Genomic DNA, 20122 nt, shown 5'->3' on the forward strand with positions numbered 1-20122 from the left:
TCCTAGGGAGTGTTGCTGAACAAAGAGACCTTGATGTGCAGGTTCATAGCTCCTTAAAAGTGAAGTCACAGGTAGATAGGATAGTGAGGAAGGCGTTTGGTATGCTTTCCTTTATTGGTCACAGCATTGAGTACAGGGGTTGGGAGGTCATGTTGTGGCTGTACAGGACATTGATTAGGCCACTGTTGGAATATTGCGTGCAATTCTCGTCTCCTTCCTATTGGAAAGATGCTGTGAAACTTGAAAGGGTTCAGAAAAGATTTACAAGGATGTTGCCAGGGTTGGAGGATTTGAGCTATAGGGAGAGGCTGAACAGGCTGGGGTTGTTTTCCCTGGAGCGTCGGAAGCTGAGGGGTGATCTTATAGAGGTTTACAAAATGATGAGGGGCATGGATAGGGTAAATAGGCAAAGTCTTTTCCCTGGGATTGGGGAGTCCAGAACTAGAGGGCATAGGTTTAGGGTAAGAGGTGAAAGATATAAAAGGGACCTAAGAGGCAACTTTTTCACACAGAGGGTGGTGTGTGTATGGAATGAGCTGCCAGAGGAAGTGGTGGAGGTACAATTGCAACATTTAAGAGGCATTTGGATGGTATATGAATAGGAAGGGTTTGGAGGGATGTGGGCCAGGTGCTGGCAGGTGGGACTAGATTGGGTTGGGATATCTGGTCAGCATGGATGGGTTGGACTGAAGGATCTGTTCCCATGCTGTACATCTCTATGACTCTATGGTGAAAAGTACACAGTAAGTGGCAGGACCTTCAGGAGCATTGATATGCGAGGATTTTTGTAGTGGTAGTCCATAGCTCCTTGACAGTGGTAACACAAGTGGTTAAGATCGTCAAAAAGGCATATGGCATGCTTGCATTCATCAGTCAGGGCATTGAATATAAAAATTGCCAAGTCAGGTTGGAACTCTATAAGATTTTAGTCAGTTGATACTGTAAGAATATTGTGGACATTTCTGGTCGCCACATTATTGGAAGGATCTGAAGGTTTTGCAGAGGCTGCAAAAGGGATTCACCAGGAGTTTGCCTCAATTGGCGTGTATTAGCTATAAGGAGAAGTTGGACAAACTTGGATTGTTTTCGCGAGAACATCAGAGCTGAGGGGCGACGTGATTGGAGAATATAAAATTGTGAGAAGCATGGATGGTGGTTGATGGAGTCTTTCTCGCAGGGCAGAAATGTCAATTACATGGGGAGCATGGTGAGAGGCCGAAAGTTTAAAGGAGATGTGCGAGGCAAGGTTTTTATGCAGATGATGGTAGGTCCTTGGAAGGTGCTAGCAGAAAAGGCATAGAAGCTGAACACAAAAGCAACATTTAAGAGGCATTTGGACAGATTCATGAAGAGGCAGAGAATAGAGAGGATATGGACCATGTGCAGGCAGGTGGTATTAGTTTAGAATGGCATCACGGTCAGCACAAACATGGTGTGCTGAAGGGCCTGTTCCTGCGCTGAAATGTTTAATAGTCTATGTTCTATAATGAAAAAGAAAATTCTGAAGGGGAGCATCTCGAGAGAGCAGCAGCAATTAAAGGGATGTCTGGGCTGACTACAAAATCCACAGCACAAAGCTCTGAGCAACAATAAAAGAGCTGCTTCATCTGACATGCATCCAAAAACATAATGAGTTGGAAAGGATCAGATTAGTCCATTATGTCTGCCCCATGATTGCTGGTGCATCACTACTGTACATTTCCCTCGAACAACAACAGCTTATACCTTCCTGCAGAGAGTCAGTCCTGATGTAATGAGATATTTCCGTTCTTGTGCATTCTTGCATTATAAGAAAATCGCCCAATAGCCATGCCATTTAAACTAATAGAGCCAGAATTGCGTTATAATCAATATAGGTAAGGAAAGTTTTTGTTCTACAGAAAACGGTCTAAACTCTTCAATCGAATTAAAGCCAATTTGCATTGAAGAAACATGTGTTACAGCAGAACCAAATGCTCCAGGAAAATCCAAGAATAATCCAGGGCCAATGTCGGAGAGAAAAACAGTCTGGAAAATTCATCTTCCATGCCTCCCCATCAGAAATCACTTGCGACATGTGTTTGTTCCCTGTTGATCTTTGCCTCTTATCTATGAAGTGATCTCTGTCCCAATCAGAGACAGGTTCAATTCCATCTTGAAGGTAAAGTGTCCCTGTAATGCAGAGACCAATGTATTCGAAAGGAAGAATGCCCAACATGCAGTCTAACCAAAGATCCATGTCATCAGGTCTCCCGGGTTTTTCAAACTGGAATAGTTTGTCAATGGGTTCCAGCCTGCATACTCAGAATGGTAGATGCTTGGAACGCTCTTCCACAAACAGCAGTGGAAGCAGGATCAGTTGTTAATTTTAAATCTGGGATGGATAGATTTTTGTTAAGCAAAGGTATGAAGAGATATGGACCAAAGGCAGCTATGTGGAGTTGAGCCACAGATCATCCATGATCTCATTCAATGGTCTGGAAGCAGACTATTTAGCCCATCAAGTTCACACTGACCCTCCAAAGAGTACCTAACCCAGACCCACTCTATCCCTGCATTTCCCATGGCTAATCCACCAAACCTGCACATCTTTGGATTGTGGGAGGAAACCAGAGCACCCGGAGAAAACCCACCTAGAATTGAGTAGAATGTAACTCCATGCAGACAGTCGCCTGAGGTGGAATCGAACCCAGGTCCCTAGTGCTATGAGGCAGCAGTGCTAACCTCTGAGCCACCGTGTTAAGCCAACTCATTGCCAATGAGTTTTTCAATGACTGATAAAGTTACAGACCTGAAGTATCAACTCTGTTTTTCTCTCTCTGCAGTCACTGCTGGGATAAATGGAATTATTTGTTTTTATTTCAGGTTTCCAGACATGCAGTATTTTGAATTTATGAAAGAATTGACATTTGGAGAGTGTCAATCAGTCATAAGTTTCACTGCCATTGAACTTAATCCCTTGTTTTAATTTATTATTTTTAAAGCTGTTCTAAATTTAAACACTATGCTGAATAGTCTGGAGAGAAGAGAAATTCCCTCCCGAAGGGCATTGTGAGTCTAGCTACAACAACATGGCTTGCACCAGTTCAAAAAGGCAGCTCACCATCACCTTCTTATGATCAACTAGGAATAAGCAATAAATGCCAGTCCGTCAGTGACACCCATGTCCCAGAAGTGAATAAAAAGGAAGGCTTGAAGGCCATTGACAAGGTGCCACACAGAAAGATGCTAAATAAGATCAGATTCCATGGGGTTAAGGGCAAGGTACTGATATGGATAGAGGACCGGCTGACTGGCAGAAGGCAGACAGTAGGAATAAAGGGATCTTTTTCAGTACGACAGCCAGTGGAGTTCCGCAGGGGTCCATGTTACGACCACAACTATTCACGTTACACATTAACAATCTGCACGAAGGAACTAATGGCATTGTTACTAAGTTTGCAGATGACTCAAAGACAATTGGAGGGGTAGGTAGTGTTGAGGAAACAGGAAGGCTACAGAAGGACTTGGATAGGCTAGGAGAGTGGGCAAAGAAGTAAAAGATGGAATACAATGTTGCAATGTGTGAAGTCATAGTAGGAAGAATAGAGGCATAGACTTTTATAATCAGGAAAAAGCTTTGGAAATCTGAATCACAAAGGGACTCAGGAGTCCGAGTTCAGCATTCTCCTAAGGTTAACGTGCAATTAGGAAGACAAATGCAATGTTAGCATTCATTTCAAGAAGACCTTTTATCTTAGCCTGCTGGACACACTTTCCTCATTCCTGAAGAAGGGCTTATGCCCGAAACATCGATTCTCTTGTTCCTTGGATGCTGCCTGACCTGCTGCGCTTTTCCAGCAACACATTTTCAGCATTCATTTCAAGAAGGCTAGAATACAGGAGCAGAAATGTATTGCTGAAGCTGAATAAGGCTCTGGTCAGTCTACATTTGGAATATTGTGAGCAGTTATGAGCCCCATATCTAAGGAAGGACATGTTGGCCTTGGAGAGAGTCCAGGGGAGATTTACAAGAAAGATCCCAGGGATGAAGAGCTTGTTCATTTGAGGAGAGCAGTTGAGGACTCTGGGTTTGTGGTCAATGGAATTTGGAAGGATGAGGGGTGGCCTCACTGAAATTTACAGAATGCAGAGTGACCTGGGTAGAGTGAACATGGAGATGTTATTTCCACTGGTGGGAGAGACTAAATCCAAGGGTACAGACTCAGATGACCCTTTAGAACTGAGATAAGAAGGAATTTCTTCTGTCAGAAGATGGTGAATCTGTGGAATTCATTGCCAAAGTGGGCTGTGGAGGCTAGTCATTGAGTGTATTTAAGATAGAGATAGATAGATAGGATCTTAATTAATAAGAGAATCAAAGGTTACAGGAAGAAAGCAGAAGAATGGGGTTGAGTAATATATTAGCCGTGATCAAATGGTGGAATAGACTCGATGGGTTGAATGGCCTAAATCTACTCCCAGATCTTATGGTCTTCAGGTCTATAGCGGAAAGTTAGTGAAGAGGAACAATCACTGTAGTACGAGGAAATCCCACTCTAGATGTGTGATGGTCATGAAGCCTGCAGCTTACTCCATGTATATAGAATTGTACCCATCACACTGGTCTGCCATATGCCCAGATTCAGTGTAGAATAGCAAACAAAACTTAACTTTATTTTGCTGTTCTTTTCATTCTTAAGTGTCTCAAAACCTCAAAATTCTTTTGTACTCCTGAAACACAAAAGGAGATGCCCCCAAGTGTAGCCAAATGAGTAAGGAGTGTGTTTGAAGCAAGTTATACAGCAGCAAGGTGTGGCAGCTTTCATGCAAATCAGAAAACTTCATCTCCATCAGTAGATGGGTACTGAACACCTAAATGCAAATTAATTAGCTCCGCTTGTCTATTTTTCTTTATTATTTTCTATACTAATTGTGAGATGGATAAATAGCCCATGTGTTCATATCTCACTGTATTTGTATGTGTGCTGTACAGTTGCCCCTGTTTTATCATCACAACAAGCAATTGTGACAAGTTGTGGTTGGCTTAACGTTTTGTGAAGTTGCTTGCCAGAATACACAATAAATTTGACTTCTCTGCAAGCCTTCAAGAGGAAGGTAGATGATTTCTAGAATGTGGAAAGCATGTGAAGGCTAGGCAAGAATTTGATGTCATTAGTTATATCAATTACTTCAGGCTCCTAGAGTTAGCTTGATAGCCTTCGGAGGAATTTTTCAGAGTCAATAAGACTTCCAGTGTGAGATGCCCTCCTGTATGATCACTAATAATTTCTTTGGATTGTAAAAGATATCATATGTATAATCTAACTGTTGTTGAATTGGTTTCACTCCTTAATCACATCTCATTCTTTCTGGTATTGGTTTCAAGCCATCAAGGAGCTAAGGAGTCAAGAGAAATGCTGGGGAGATAAAGATGGGTGATGAGATGGAGATAGATGTCACCAGTGTTACCTTTTTCCTAGATTCATTGCATTGTAATACTGGCCCTAACTCTAGTTTTACATTTTAAGCTTTTGAAGTGTATAGACTCTTACAATTTCAGTGTTAATTTAATTTACAGTCAATAAAGAAGGTACCAGTGTGGCTTGAAAAGCTATTCTTTGCTTAAAATTTCCCAGAAATCAATCGACAGGTCGCAACAGTCATTTGTCCTATTAACAACCCATCTCTCACAAAATTAAAAGAAAAATGTGTAAAAGTTCTGTAGGTTAATTCTTGGGATTTCTGCATTGCTGGCAGGGGCAGCATTTATTAGTCAAACCCAATTGTTCTTGAGAAAATGACAGTGAGTCACCTTCTTCACCAACTACAGTCTGTGTGGTGTAGGTATACTGAGAGTGATATAAGGGGAGAAAGTTCCAGGATTTTGATGTAGTGACAATGAAGAAATAATCAATACTTCCAAATCAGGACGATGTGTGATTTATAGTGCAACTTGATATTTTTAGATTAGATTACTTACAATGTGGAAACAGGCCCAACAAGTCCACACCGCCCCGCCGAAGCGCAACCCACCCATACCCTTACATTTACCCCTTACCTAACACTACGGGCAATTTAGCATGGCCAATTCACCTAACCTGCACATCTTTGGACTGTGGGAGGAAACCGGAGCACCCGGAGGAAACCCACGCAGACATGGGGAGAACGTGCAAACTCCACACAGTCAGTCGCCTGAGGCGGGAATTGAACCCGGGTCTCTGACGCTGTGAGGCAGCAGTGCTAACCACTGTGCCACCGTGCCGCCCATGATATGCCCATGATTTCTTCACAGTAATTCTCTGTTGGTGGAGGTTGTGAGTTTGAAAAGTACTGTTGAGGGAACCACAGAATATGCTTTTAATGCTGATCATCGTATGTGCTTTATGAAATAGAACTAAATAAACTCTGCTAAATTGAATTATGATATTTCATTTATGGATGCATTAATTTAAATCATTGAGGTGGAAAACATATCAAATACATTCACCATCTTAAAATATCTTGTATTTACAGCTACAAAGGCAATGCATGTAATTGCTTTTCTAACTTAACACTTCTTTTTATATCAAGCAGATGGTTTTGCCACACCTTTCGATGACATGCTATTCACAAATAGGTAAGATTCATCATACATAACTATAAAATATGCAGCATAATCGCGGAAAGGAACTGACACATTTCAGACTGAACAATGGTGCAAAGAACTTTTTACATATTCAATTACACATAAAGCCATTTATTTGTTAATTGTTAGCGAGTCCCATTGATTTTCTGTTGATAGTTGACCTTGCTTTTATCAACTAGCTAAAATCTCTTGTGCCAGCTGCCATTCTGTTTATCTTAATACAACTGTGTTTATACATTGACTGCCAAGTGCTTCCACATAAGCCTATCATTTGTTTTTACAATCAATTGCCTTTCCAAAATGACAGACAAGGGATGGAATATTTATAGGGGTTTATTTTGGTTTGTAAAACATCTAAGTGATACACGGTTCAGATAAAGAGAGACATTCTCAGGAATGTCTCTTTCTGAAAAATGGGCACTTCTGTGCAAAGAACTGGCAACTAACTATCAGTCAAGCCTAGTCATAGAGTCATACAGCAAGGAAGCAGACCCTTCAGTCCAACCAGTCCACGAAAACCATGTTCCCAAACTAAACTAGTCCCATCTGTCTCCGCTTGGCCCATATCCTTCCAAACCTTTCTTATTCATGTACTTGTCAAAATGTCTTTTAAATGTTGTAGGAGAAAGTGAGGACTGATTAGATTCCCTACAGCCTGGAAACAGGCCATTTGGCCAACCAGTTCACACCAACCCTCCAAAGAGTAACCCACCCAGACCCATTTCCCTCTGACTTATGCACCTAACACTATGGCAATTTAGCATGGCCAATTCACCTAACCTGCACATCTTTGGACTGTGGGAGGAAACCAGAGCACCCAGAAGAAACCCATGCAGACACGGAGAGAATGTGCAAACTCCACACAGACGGTCGCCCAAGGCTGGAATTGAACCTGGGTCCCTGGTGCTGTGAGGCAATAGTGCTAACCAGCGAGTCACTGTGCTGAAGACTGCAGATGCTGGAGATCAGAGTCAAGAGTGGGGTGCTGGAAAAGCACAGCAGGTCATGCAACATCTGAGGAGCAGGACAATCAACATTTCAGACAAGAGCCCTTCATCAGGAATGCTTTTCTAGTACCCCACTCTCAACTCTTACATGTTGTAACTGTACCCATATCCACTACTTCTGATGGAAGTTCATTCCACACACGAAACACTCTGTGTAAAAAGTTGCCCCTCATCTCCATTTTAGATCTTTCTCCTCACACCTTAAAAATATGCTCCCTAGTTCCAAAATCCCCCACCACAGGGAAAAAACACTTGCCATTTGCCTTATCTATGCTCCTCCCGATTTTATAAACCTCTATAAGGTCATCCTTCATCATCCTCACTCCAGTGAAATAGGTCTCAGTCTTTCCAGCCTCTTCCTATAATTCAAACCTTCCATTCCCAGCAACGTACTGGTAAATATTTTCTGAACCCTGTCCAGCTTGGTTGTATCCTTCCTGAACAGGGCAACCAGAACTGGACACAGTATTCCAGAAGAAACCTCACCAATGTCCTGTACAACTTCAACATGCCTACCCAACTCCTATACTCAAAGATCTGAGCAATGAAGACAATTGTGCTAAATGTCTTCATAACCACCTTGTCTACATGTGACAGAAACTTTAAAGAATTATGTACTTGATCTCCTAAGTCTCTCGGTTCAACAAAAGTACCCGAGGTCTACTTTGAAATGAATAAGTCCTGCTTTTATTTGTCTTGCCAAAATGCAATTCCTGGCATTTGTCCAAATTAAACTCCTCAGCCCATTGACCCAATCAATCAAAATCTCTTTGTAATCAGCTACAATAAATATCTATTGGATTCTTCAATACCATGGTACCCATATTCAATTTCTTAACATAGGAGGGATAATGTATGAGATGAGGGGAGAGTGACAGCCCTTGATATCAAGACTGCATTTAACTAAGTGTAGCTTTAAGGAGCCCTAGCAAAACTGGAATCAATGGGAATCAGGAGGCAAACTCTCTACCAGTTAGAATCAGCACAGTGGCTCAGTGGTTAGCACTGCTGTCTCACAGTGACAGGGACTTGGGTTCAATTCCTGCCTCGGGTGGCTGTCTGTGTGGAGTTTGTCCATTCTCCCTGTGCCTGCGTGGATTTTCTCTGGGTGCTCTGGTTTCCTCCCACAGTCCAGTGATGTGCAGGTTAGGTGAATTGGACATGCTAAATTGCCCATAGTGTTCAGGGATTTGTAGGTTAGGTGCATTAATCAGGAATAAATGTAGGGGAATAGGTCTGGGTGGTTACTCTTTGGAGGGTCGGTATGGACTTGTTGGGCCAAATGGCTTGTCCCCACACTGTAAGGAATCTAATCTAATCATACCCAGCACATAGAAAGATGGTTGTGTTTATTAGAGGTCAGTTATCTCAGCTCCAGGATATCTCTGCAGAAGTTCCTCATGGTAGTGTCTTCCAGACATGAAGTCACAATGAACAATGGAATACCATGGTGATGGAGGATGTCACCAGGGTTAGCAAAACGGAATAGTAGTGTTAGTTTTCCCTGGACCATGTGATGAGATACTCAGCGGAAGCAGCATTTGGGTGGCACAATATACTTGAGAAGGAAATGACCAGATTGTACCCTCATAAAAAAGATACATTTAATAAGGACCACAATCACCTCTTTCAAAATCTAGAAAGAGCCAAGAATTATCAGGACCAGTGAATCTACTTCAGGAGATCACAATGTTTCTGCTTTACAGCCATCTGCAGTTCTTTCAGTTTTCATTGCGCATTCCAGGCAGTTTTTGACACAGGGTTGAAAATGGTGCAGGAACATGGATTAGTAGAAAAGGTTAAACGACTCCTAGTCTCGTCAGAAATCTTAGTCCACTATGACCCAAACTTACCGACGATTGCTGTGACAGATATATCATTTACAGGATTTGGGGCAGTACTATTTCACTTGCAGAACGATGACAAACATAGACCAGGTTGCTATTCCTCTAGGTCACTAAAAGAGACAGAACAGTGCAATGCCATGACAGAGAAAGATGCATCAACAGTAACATGGGTGTGCAAAACATCTTCAGGTTACGTTATGGGATTACAGCTCACCAGACCATAAACCATCCATCACCATTTTGAGTATGAAGGAAATTGACAAGATGCTGATCTGAATTCTATGCTTCAGACTCATTGAATTCTATTTCCATTTCTGAACATAAAGAAATGCACTAAACAGCAGCTGACACACACTCTTTCAGATACCATCACGTGGAACTGAACAGGAGAACTCAGGCTTTCTTGAGGTTGAAGTATACACTTCCTTAATCACTCCACACTCACTATTCAGTCAGGGATTTGGGTGTCACTAGCTAGACCAGCATTTATTAGAGACAAAGAGTCATAGAGATATTTAGCAAGGAAAAACGTTCGGTCTAAATCATCCATGCCAATCGGATATCCTAAATTAATCTAGTCCAATTTGCCATTATGTAGTGCATATCCCTCTAAACCTTTCCTATTCATATACCCATCCAGATGCCTTTTAAATGTTGTAATTGTACTAGCCTCTACCACTTCCTCTGGCAGCTCATTCCATACCCTCACCACCCTCTGCATGAAAAATTGCCCCTTACGTCCCTTTTAAATCTTTCCCCTCCACTTAAACCTATGCTGTCTAGTTTTGAACACCCCTACCCTGGGATAAGCACCTTGACTGTACACCCTATCCATGCTATTGCTGAGTCAAATTCATTGCTGTGGGTCTGAAACCACATGCAGGCTAAACTACATAAATCATCAGATAGAGTTTTACAACAACAGTTACATCGTCACCATTAAGCTGACTTTTTGTTCCAGATTTTTATTGAATTCAAATTTCACCATTCGCCATGGTGCGATTCAAATCCAGCGCTCCAAAACATTAACATGGGGTTTTCCAATTACTAATCTGGTGACATTGCCATTATGCTGCTGCCTCCCAACTTGCTAGCTACTGAAAGGAAGTTGCAAGAGAAAAGGCAAGCCTAAGAATGGGATGAAGCATGTTGTCAGATCTGGAAATAGTGTCTGTTCGGGTAATCAGACTGTGTGTCCAACAACCCAATATTTTGGATGAGACTTATGAATCTTTCACAAGAAATTAGTTGTACTGAGAGCCCTGGTGACTTGGTATTCTTCAAAGAATACACCAAGGATATATTGGAACTACAAAGTCTTGTACCAGAGTATGAGACAAAAAAAACTGCAGATGCTGGAATCCAAAGTAGACAAGTAGGATGCTGGAAGAACCCAGCAAGCCAGACAGCAACAGAAGGTGGAGAAGTCAGCCCGAATGGTTATGTTGACTTCTCTACCATCTGATGCTGCCTGGCCTGCTGTGTTCTTCCAGCCTTGTGCTTGTCTACTTTGTACCAGACCTTAGCAATCAGTCTTCTGACCAGGCAATAGTCATGCTATAGAAGAAATAATTGATTCTTTGTGTCATAAATAGCCAAAAACAAAATGAATTACTATGACCACCTCCCTATCCTTAATGACTTTGGTCACTCTTGAGAAAGATTAATTGATTTGCTTGATTTTAAGAGTAACATATGGTTAGCGATTGATTGAAATTAGTTAATTGTGCAGCATTACAGCAGAAGCAGTCATCAAATCCCTCTCAAGAGAATTTATTCCATAGAAGGGATCCTAGACAGTATAGTATTTGACAATGGACAGCTGTTTATGAATTAAAGATTCTAATATTCCACAAATGGATGTGACTTCATTCATGTTACCAATTTTTGCTACCCTTAAACAAACGGAGGAACTGAGAGAAGAATAGAAACAATTAAAGTTTTATTTATAAAAACAAAGAGTTAAAGACCTCAATCTCACTCTTCTGAGTTATCAAACCTCACCACTACAGCATTGGCTATCATGGGCAGAGTTATTGATGGGTAGGACTGAGAATACAGCTTCCAACTTTGCCACACTTATTAAAATCTAACATTACAGATGACAATGGTGAGACAGAGTAACATCGTGAGGAAATAACAAAGGAAAAGTCAAGCTTGAAATGTTAATCAGAGAACACCTCATTAGCAGTCCTTAAGCTCAAGCAGAGAGTATGGTTCAGGGAACAACAGAAGGAAGGTGTACTTATTGAAAAAAATTTAAGATTGTATATAGTTGGGAATGAGCATGGTATCCTCATTAACCATAGTATCTTAATGTCCTTAAACACATAGGAACATGGACTCAGTACTCAGATAAAGAACCAAGCTCTACAATAAATTGGGCAAAAGTGAGGACTGCAGATGCTGGAGATCAGTGTTTAGATCAGAGTGGTGCTGGAAAGGTACAGCAGGTCAAGCAGCATCCGAGGAGTAGGAAAATCGACGTTTTGGGCAAAAGCTCTTCATCAGGAAGCCCTTCCTGATGAAGGGCCTTTGCCCAAAACGTCGATTTTCCTGCTCTTTGGATGCTGCCTGACCTGTTATGCTTTTCCAGCACCACTCTGATCTAAGCTCGACAATAAACTGTACAGCCACCCAGGAGAAGAATACCATTGGACAAGTCACCACAAAGCTGAGCCCTGTGCAGTCTGATATTGTGGAGAGAGATGTAAAATATGAAAGGTTGAAAGTAGTGGGGGTGTTGTGGATTAGTGGATCTAACATTAGAGACATATATGACAACGAGGTAACAATGACATCAGAATCGGATGACTAGCTATGAAGGTCCAGATGGAAACAGAAGCATTGTGTGAGGGTTCAATATATCATTGGTTGCTAACAAAGAGTTTTGTGTCAAGCCATGGATCCAAACAACAGATATTTGGAAAACTAACAGCCTCAAACAACCCTCCACAATCTAACCACTTAACAAAGCAGGGGTTTCTGTCCTTCATTATCCATATGTTCTGACTTTCCTCTCTGTGTAAGGGATAGGTAAACCATTTTACTGGATTGTTAGTATAAGTCAATGAGGAAAGCAATCATTAAAGTAAGTAGATTTCCATCTCATCAGGCTGGTCCATGCAGGAAGCATTTTATGCCTTGTACTCAAACTGTTATTGCTTTCATTATTTACCCTTGTGATTAGTGTAACATCAACTTGTGCACCGTGTCCTCAGTAAAAACTATTGTTCAGTCTCTTTCATTGTTGCCATAAATGGGAAAATGTTGTCGGACAAATCCTCATCAGTGTTCACTATATTGTATGAGCCACATCTTCTTTCCTGGTAGGGATCTACAAGTGCTTAACTGGGTTAAAGCATTAGATAAAAATCACTTGGTGCTCTTACAAGAAGAAGTTTTTGCCTTAAACAAAGTGCAGTTTATCATTAAGTTAACCACGATTTGCAAGTTACATTAATTCGATAGTGTCTGTAACAATAATTGTGAGGGAGACCGAGATGGCAACACTTACTCCTTTGGGATCCAAAACTGTTCTCCCAGCATATCCATGTGACATTATCATATTGGACTGTGCTGAAGCCACTCTTTAGCATTAACCCTTCAGACATTTACACCTTTATTACTTCAGAAATAATAAAATTATAATTTTACAAATCCGACATAAAAATGGACCTAAATACAGTCCCTGGAAGAAACAATACAATTCCAAAACAAAGGGATGTATCCTGACGTATTGAGTTGATTTTAATTCCACAATTCAGACAGAGTATTAAAATTGACTTGTGAGCTTGCCAGTAATGCAGTAATGATGAAATGCAATATTGCAACATATCCCATAATGAACTTGTTTAATGTGACTGCATTTAGTGTTGCTACATATTGAATGTAAACATTCTGTCAATTTGATTGGTGCTATTTTTAATTGTTCTTAGGACATCCTATGTTCCCGGAGACTGATATTCCTTCACCATCAATGCAAAATGCTGAAGAGGGAAATTTCCACACTACATGGTTGCCTCAATCGTCTTCTGCTACCCTGCAGCCGTTGCCACAGTGGTCACCATGTCCGGAATACCCCTTACATGAGACAGTAAACACCTCATACATGCAAGACATGTGTATGCAGCCTGTCTGTTCCAGCTATGCAGTAGTGGGACCTCCCTCGGTGATGTCTTACACTCCACAACCATTGTTGAGCAACTTTGGGGTGAATTGTCAGGTATGATACAACCAGGATTTTCATATGTTGACATAGAATACTGATTATTAAATACATTTGAACACACATGGGGGCTGTGGAGTGGATGGTGCTCACTAATGGCTTATTTGGTATTCTTTGGTGGAAACAAAAGTTATGGGTTTCTTCTTTTTGCACTCATGGGACATGGGCATTGTTGGCTGGGCCAGCATTTATTGTCCATTCCTAGCTCCCCTTTAGAAAGTGGGAATGAGCTGCCTTCTTGAACCGCTGCAGTTATTGTGATGTAGGTTGATGCCCTTAGCAAGGGAATTCCAGGATTTTGACTCAACGACAGTGAAGAGACGGAAATATATTTTTAAGTCAGGATGGTGAGTGTCTTGGAGGGGAACTTGCAGGCGGTGGTGTTCCATGTATCTGCTACCCATGTTCTTCTAAATGGAAATACTCATGGGTTTGGAAGGTTCTGTCGAAGGATTTTTAGTGAATTTTACAGTGCATTTTGTAGATAGTGCACACAGCTGCTACTGGACATCAGTGGTGGAGGAAGTGATGCATGTGGACTTAGTACCAGTCAAGGGGGTTGCTTTGTCCTGGGTAGTGTCAAGCTTTTTGAGTGATGTTGAGCTGCATTCATCCAGGCAAGTGGGGAGTATTCCATGATTTGTGCCTTGTAGATGATAGACAAGCTTTTGGAGTCAGGAGGTGAGTTACTCACTGCAGTATTCCTAACCTCTGACCTGCTCTCGTAGCCATTGCATTTATGTGGTGGGTCCAGTTGAGTTTTGATCAATGGTAAACCCCAGGATGTGTGTTGCAGGTGATTCAATGATTGTAATGCCATCGAATATCAAGGGGCAGTGGTTAGTCTGTCCCTTATTGGAGGTGGTCATTGCCTAGCATTTATGTGATGTGAATGTTACTTGTCACTTGTCAGCTCAAGCCTGGATATCGTCCAGATTTTGTTGGATTTGCACATGGACTGCTTCAGTATCTGAATGGTGCTGAACATTGTGCACTTATTCCTTGTGATAGATTTTTTACGTCCTCATTCATTTTTCTCTGCCAGGCATCAGACCAAGCTGGTTGTTGAGACAGAGTTGTAAGCAAATCATGTTTTTTCCAAGTAACACGTCATTCTTTTTCTAAATCAGAGTTCAATACATGTCACTGAGGTGAGTTAGAGGTGATAATTCTAAAATTCATGAGATGATTCCAGACTGAGGAATCTCAGTTGTAAAGATACACACCAAAGGAGTTAGGACTGTTTTCTTTGAGGAGGAGAAATCTTAGAAGAAATATGTTTGATGTGTTAAAAATCATGAAAGGTCTGGACAGAGTGATTTTTAGATTAGATTAGATTACAGTGTGGAAACAGGCCCTTCGGCCCAACAAGTCCACACCGCCCCGCCGAAGCGCAACCCACCCATATCCCTACAGTTTTCCCTTACCGAACACTACGGGCAATTTAACTTGGCCAATTCACCTGACCTGCACATCTTTGGACTGTGGGAGGAAACCGGAGCACCCGGAGGAAACCCACGCAGACACGGGGAGAACGTGCAAACTCCACACAGTCAGTCACCTGAGGCGGGAATTGAATCCAGGTCTCTGGCGTTGTGAGGCAGCAGTGCTAACCACTGTGCCACCGTGCCGCCCAGTGAAAAGGGAATCACTGATCCCACTCGTAAAAGAATTGGGAATGAGGGAGGCAGATTGACAAAATGATCAAAACAAGGATGAGAAAACAAATTCACTCAAAGAGCTGTTAAGGGTGTTCTATGCACTGCTCGGCTAGAGGTATGTTTAATTGAGGTATTTTCACAAGGGTATTAGAGACTTTTCTCTTGCAGCATCGGAAGCTGAGGGGTGACCTTACAGAGATTTATAAAATCATGAGGGGCATGGATAGGTTGAGTATTTTTCCTAGGGTGGTGGAGTCCAGAACTAGAGGGATAGGTTCAAGGTAAGAGGGGAAAGATTTAAAAAGGACACGAGAAGTAACTTTATCACACAGAGAGTGGTGCATGTATGGAATGAGCTGCCAGAGGAAATGGTGGAGGCTGGTACAATTACAACATTTAAAAGGCATCTGGATGGGTATATGACCAGGGAAGGTCTGGAGGGATGTGGCTAAATGCTGGCAAATGGAACTGGGTCAGATTAGGATACCTGGTCAGCGCAGATGAGTTGGACTGAAGTGTCTGTTTCCAAGCTGTGTAATTCTATGACTCTCTGAGTGTTAATTGAAAATGAGCATTTGTGATGGATTATACAGAGAAGCCAGGAGAATAGTACAGAATGAATCAGCATAGACATGACGGGTTGAATGACCTTACTCTGTGCTGTGACAATTCAGCGATTCTGTGAACTCTTAGAGAGTGGACTATTGAAGCTTGTAGATGACGTTTTGTGAGGGATTTTTCTCCGTAAATATAAGAAGATACCTACTCTCTGCTTAATGTCCCATGAGTAGATGGGCAGGGGGCTGAAAAAACACAGCAAGCCAGGCAGCGTCAAGAGGTGGAGAAGACAATACTTCAGGTGCACCCTTCTTCAGGACTGGGGGTGGGTAGGGAAGTGGGGATAGGTGAAGACAGGTAGAAGGTACGACCTGGTTGGTCAATGTGAGGAATGAATTTGGTTGGTGGCAGGGAACAGTGAAAGGGTTTGGGAGCGTCTGGGAATGGAGTCGGGGATTGGGAAGGGAGGTTATTTGAAACTGAAGAACTCAATGTTGAGTCCTCCAAGCTGTCGGCTGCCCAGGCGGAAGATGAGGTGTCATTCCTCCAATTTGCAGTGTGGTTCATTGTGGCAATGGAGGAGGTCAAGGATGATCATGTCGGAAAGAGAGTGGTTAGGGCACTTGAAATGGGCACTGACTGGGAAGTCCGGTCAGCCCCTGCTGGCCGTGCTGCGATGCTCGACAAATCGTTCCCTAAGTTTATGTTCGGTCTCCCCGATGTAGACAAGACCACACCAGGAACACCTGATGCAGTTAACTAGGTTGGAATAGAGGCAGGTGAACCTCTGTCTCACCTGGAAGGACTGTTTGGGGCCCTGGATGGTTTCCTAAGCATGTTTTAGTTAACTATTGGGAAAAGTTGGCACAGGGAAACAGAACTGCAATTTTAAAGTCAGAGAGATTTTAATTTACACTGTTCATTCTTTCACGATATTCCAGAATTCTTTACCTAGTAAAATCTTTTGCAATTAAGTCACTGCTGTAGTGTTAAACATGGCAGCTGATCTGCACACAGGAATATCCCACAAACAATAAGGATATAAATGACCAGATAATCTGTTTATTTGTTACATTTCGATGAAGGATGAATATTGAGCAGAACACCCAGAGGAATCCTTCAACTCTGTGAAAGAATGCCATGGGCTTGTTTAGATCTACCTGAGATGTGGCTTCAGTTTAACTTCTCACTCTGTGTAGCTGACCCTCAGAATTGGAGCTTTTGTGCTTGTAGCCCTAGGATTGGAACTTTCTAAGGCAGATGTCTTACCAGTGAGCCGCACCTAAGAGCCCACAGAGAATAATCAGCAGATCAGTCACTAATTATGGCTATGTTTGTAAAGAACTTGCAATTGTTAATATTCGCTTTGATTTCTCCACAGTCGAGAGCCCCCACACCAGGTGGTATTCCACAGTTGGACCTTGCAGATCAGCAGCCAGCGCTCAGCTACTTCTCTTGGAGCCAGACACTTTCATCGCTGCCAGCACCAGTGGCTCCATGTCAGACAAACTCACTGCAGCCTCTGCCACCTCAGTTTGTACCCCTGCCCATTTCCGTTTCCGAGCCTGGGCTGATGGAGCTGGAGGATGCCAGGAGGACCATTGCAAACATGGCCATTGAAAAACTGCTCCAGCAAGATGAAGATAATGACACGTATGTTTCTTTACAATAGAACCAGACAACAAAAGTAAAAGGTCCACTCATACACTAGTATGAGTGAGTTGATTATACAGGAAACCTATTGCATTGTCATTTAAGAAACCTGTGGCCTGTGATAGCTGTTTCAAAGAATTCAGTATTTATCGCATTGCCTGTCATATTATTTTGAGGGCTACATTTTTTTCACCAGTTTAAAAGCAATGATTTGAGAGTATTGAGAGATTGTCTCATGTTTCTTACCAAATATAGGGTCAATATTTCTCACTTCCTAACTTGTAATAGTTTACTTACTGGTTGGATTGATGGTATAGCTCACACTTAATCAACAGCACCTGCTGAAAGGCATTGGTCAACACTGACCTGTTAATTGTATTCTAATTTAAAGTACCCCCAGGTCTTACCTACTTTTGTCAGAAATGGTTTGAAAAAAGACAGAATTAGGAAGCACAGTGAACAATCACCAAAGTTGAAACTTATTCATGATTCTGTTGTATTTTATCTTTGCCGATAGAGTGAAGTGCAAAATATTTCAGTATTCATATTTGGTTGTCAGATTCTCACTACCTTTTTAAATATCACTGGAAAAGTAATTTTGTCAAAGAGTTTCTATTGCACTCAGCAGGATTATTCACAATAAACTGGTATTCTTGTGAATTGTCCTGATGAAAAGCTATATAATCATCAAATCATAGAATCCCGACAGTGTGGTAACAGGCCCTTTGGCGCAACAAGTCCACACCAACCCTCCAAGTTCTGTACTACCGAAAGCCCAGTTTCCATCATAGATTGACCACCCTGAGCTGAACTGTGAAGGAATCTGTCTTTTACATAAGTAGGAGTATTTCAATCCAACAAAACAATTAGAAAATCGTTTGCAGAAAATAAAAGTGAACCATTTTTAAGATCATTAACTTATTGAAATGATTTTGCATTGACAAAACAAAAGCATTCTAGCTAGAAGCAAATTTCGGCCTCAAGAACCTTTACCTTTTAAGTAAATTGGCATTACACTATGCAAATATTAGTCCACAATTTTTGAGCATATTAAAATTAATTATAATTCACATTGAAATCAGACTGATTGCATTTTAGAAAACTTGGTGATTAATATCTCACAACTTAATTTCAAGATAAAGGAGTTATGTAATTGAATTGGTAAGGATCCTGTTAGAACAAAAATCCCTACTATAGCCCGATAGTAACTGCTCTTTCTTGATTAATGGATTCTATGCATCTACTAGAATGTCTCATTTATTGCTGCAAAAGAACTTTAATTGTGCATTATTTATTGGCAATTGTATGAAAGAAAAATCATGCAATGAAGCTCTTTAGAATTATTCCAAAAATCAACTCTTTGATTAAAATTAAGTGGATATTATACTCTAAATCATTGTTGTTAGATAAAATTCTTAATCCAGAAGGGGAGAAGATGTTCTGATATTTAATTGTTCAGTATCCTCCTGTCAGCTCAATCTAATGTCAGTTATTTCCATATGGTAGCAGTCTTACAATGTAGCATTTTTTGACAACAATGTGTTCGATTTCCGTTGTAGATTGAGTAGCCAAATTAGCTGAGATACAAAATGGTAGTTTTAATAGATAGTTCAAAAATCCTGATCATAGATGCATTTAAGGGGAAGCTAGGTAAAACACTGTGAGGGAGAAAAAAGCAACCAAGTTATATGAATAGGGTTACATGAAAAATGGTGGGAGAAGACTTGTGTTAGCATAAACACAGACATGGAATAAACATTCTGTTCTGTGGTACATATTCAATGTAATTCTATGAAAGTAGCAATGCTTTATAATGTTTCAAGTTTTGTTTGAATCAGTATAGTTGCCTTTGAATTGAAATTGTGAAATAAATGGTCTTTATCTTTCAATGCTGAATTCACTTGGCTCAATTGAAGTGGTAGGTCTAAAGAAGGAGTGAAATAATATTCTCCTGTAGTGTTATTGTATCTCATCTTCATGCAGTTCAAACCGTGCTGGCATTTAACTTCTTGACACAATATAGTGAAATTGATTTGAATCTGAGTCGAATTAGGTGGCACACTGTTTAAGAGTAATGTAACTCTTGATGATAGCAAATAGATATTGGACTTAAGAATGCGCCACTATATTGGCTTTTTCATGCCTGTGCCATGTGACTTCAAAGCATCGGAAATGTGTTTGCTTCAATTACATCTTATTTGTTTATGATTAAAGTCATATTCTCTGTTTTAACAGTTGTTCAACAACACAGTCAGTAATTGCCAATAAATTGACGTTATATGTAACTTCTGACTTTGAGAAGTTAATATTTTACAGTTCATGGAATCAAATGACAGTTTTCAGATAAGGATTCAAATCTAAATAGAGTCACAAAGGAAAGGCAGTTTTTTCTTCTTTGGTCTTTATTAAAACAGCCTTATTGCGATGGATGTGAGCTTTTTCTATTTCTGAGCTGCCATTTTCTTCTCGTAGTGACCCATCATGAAGAGAGAGAATTAGAAGCATGTCATCTCTTAATGGTTAACCAACAATAAAGTTTGGCCTGATACTAGCTCCTTCTACAGCAATATCCTACCTTCAGG

The 20122-nt window shown here is 41.1% G+C and overlaps 1 protein-coding gene across 2 annotated transcripts in view; it reads left to right on the plus strand.

Moving 5' to 3' along the window:
* The window catches only part of LOC122540627 (NF-kappa-B inhibitor delta-like), a 127673-nt gene that overhangs the window by 60192 nt on the left and 47359 nt on the right, over window positions 1-20122 (plus strand). The window contains exons 3-5 of one of the 2 annotated variants that reach the window (XM_087976374.1): window positions 6532-6577; window positions 13379-13665; window positions 17269-17540. In XM_087976374.1, coding sequence (XP_087832500.1) covers window positions 6532-6577; window positions 13379-13665; window positions 17269-17540 — 605 coding nt within the window. The remainder of the gene's footprint in view (window positions 1-6531; window positions 6578-13378; window positions 13666-17268; window positions 17541-20122) is intronic. The other variant, XM_043676599.2, reaches the window with a different exon arrangement.

Source organism: Chiloscyllium plagiosum, unplaced genomic scaffold, assembly GCF_037043375.1.
Source record: "Chiloscyllium plagiosum isolate Xiang-an unplaced genomic scaffold, Cpla_swu_hap1 HiC_scaffold_29, whole genome shotgun sequence".
Lineage (NCBI taxonomy): Eukaryota > Metazoa > Chordata > Chondrichthyes > Orectolobiformes > Hemiscylliidae > Chiloscyllium > Chiloscyllium plagiosum.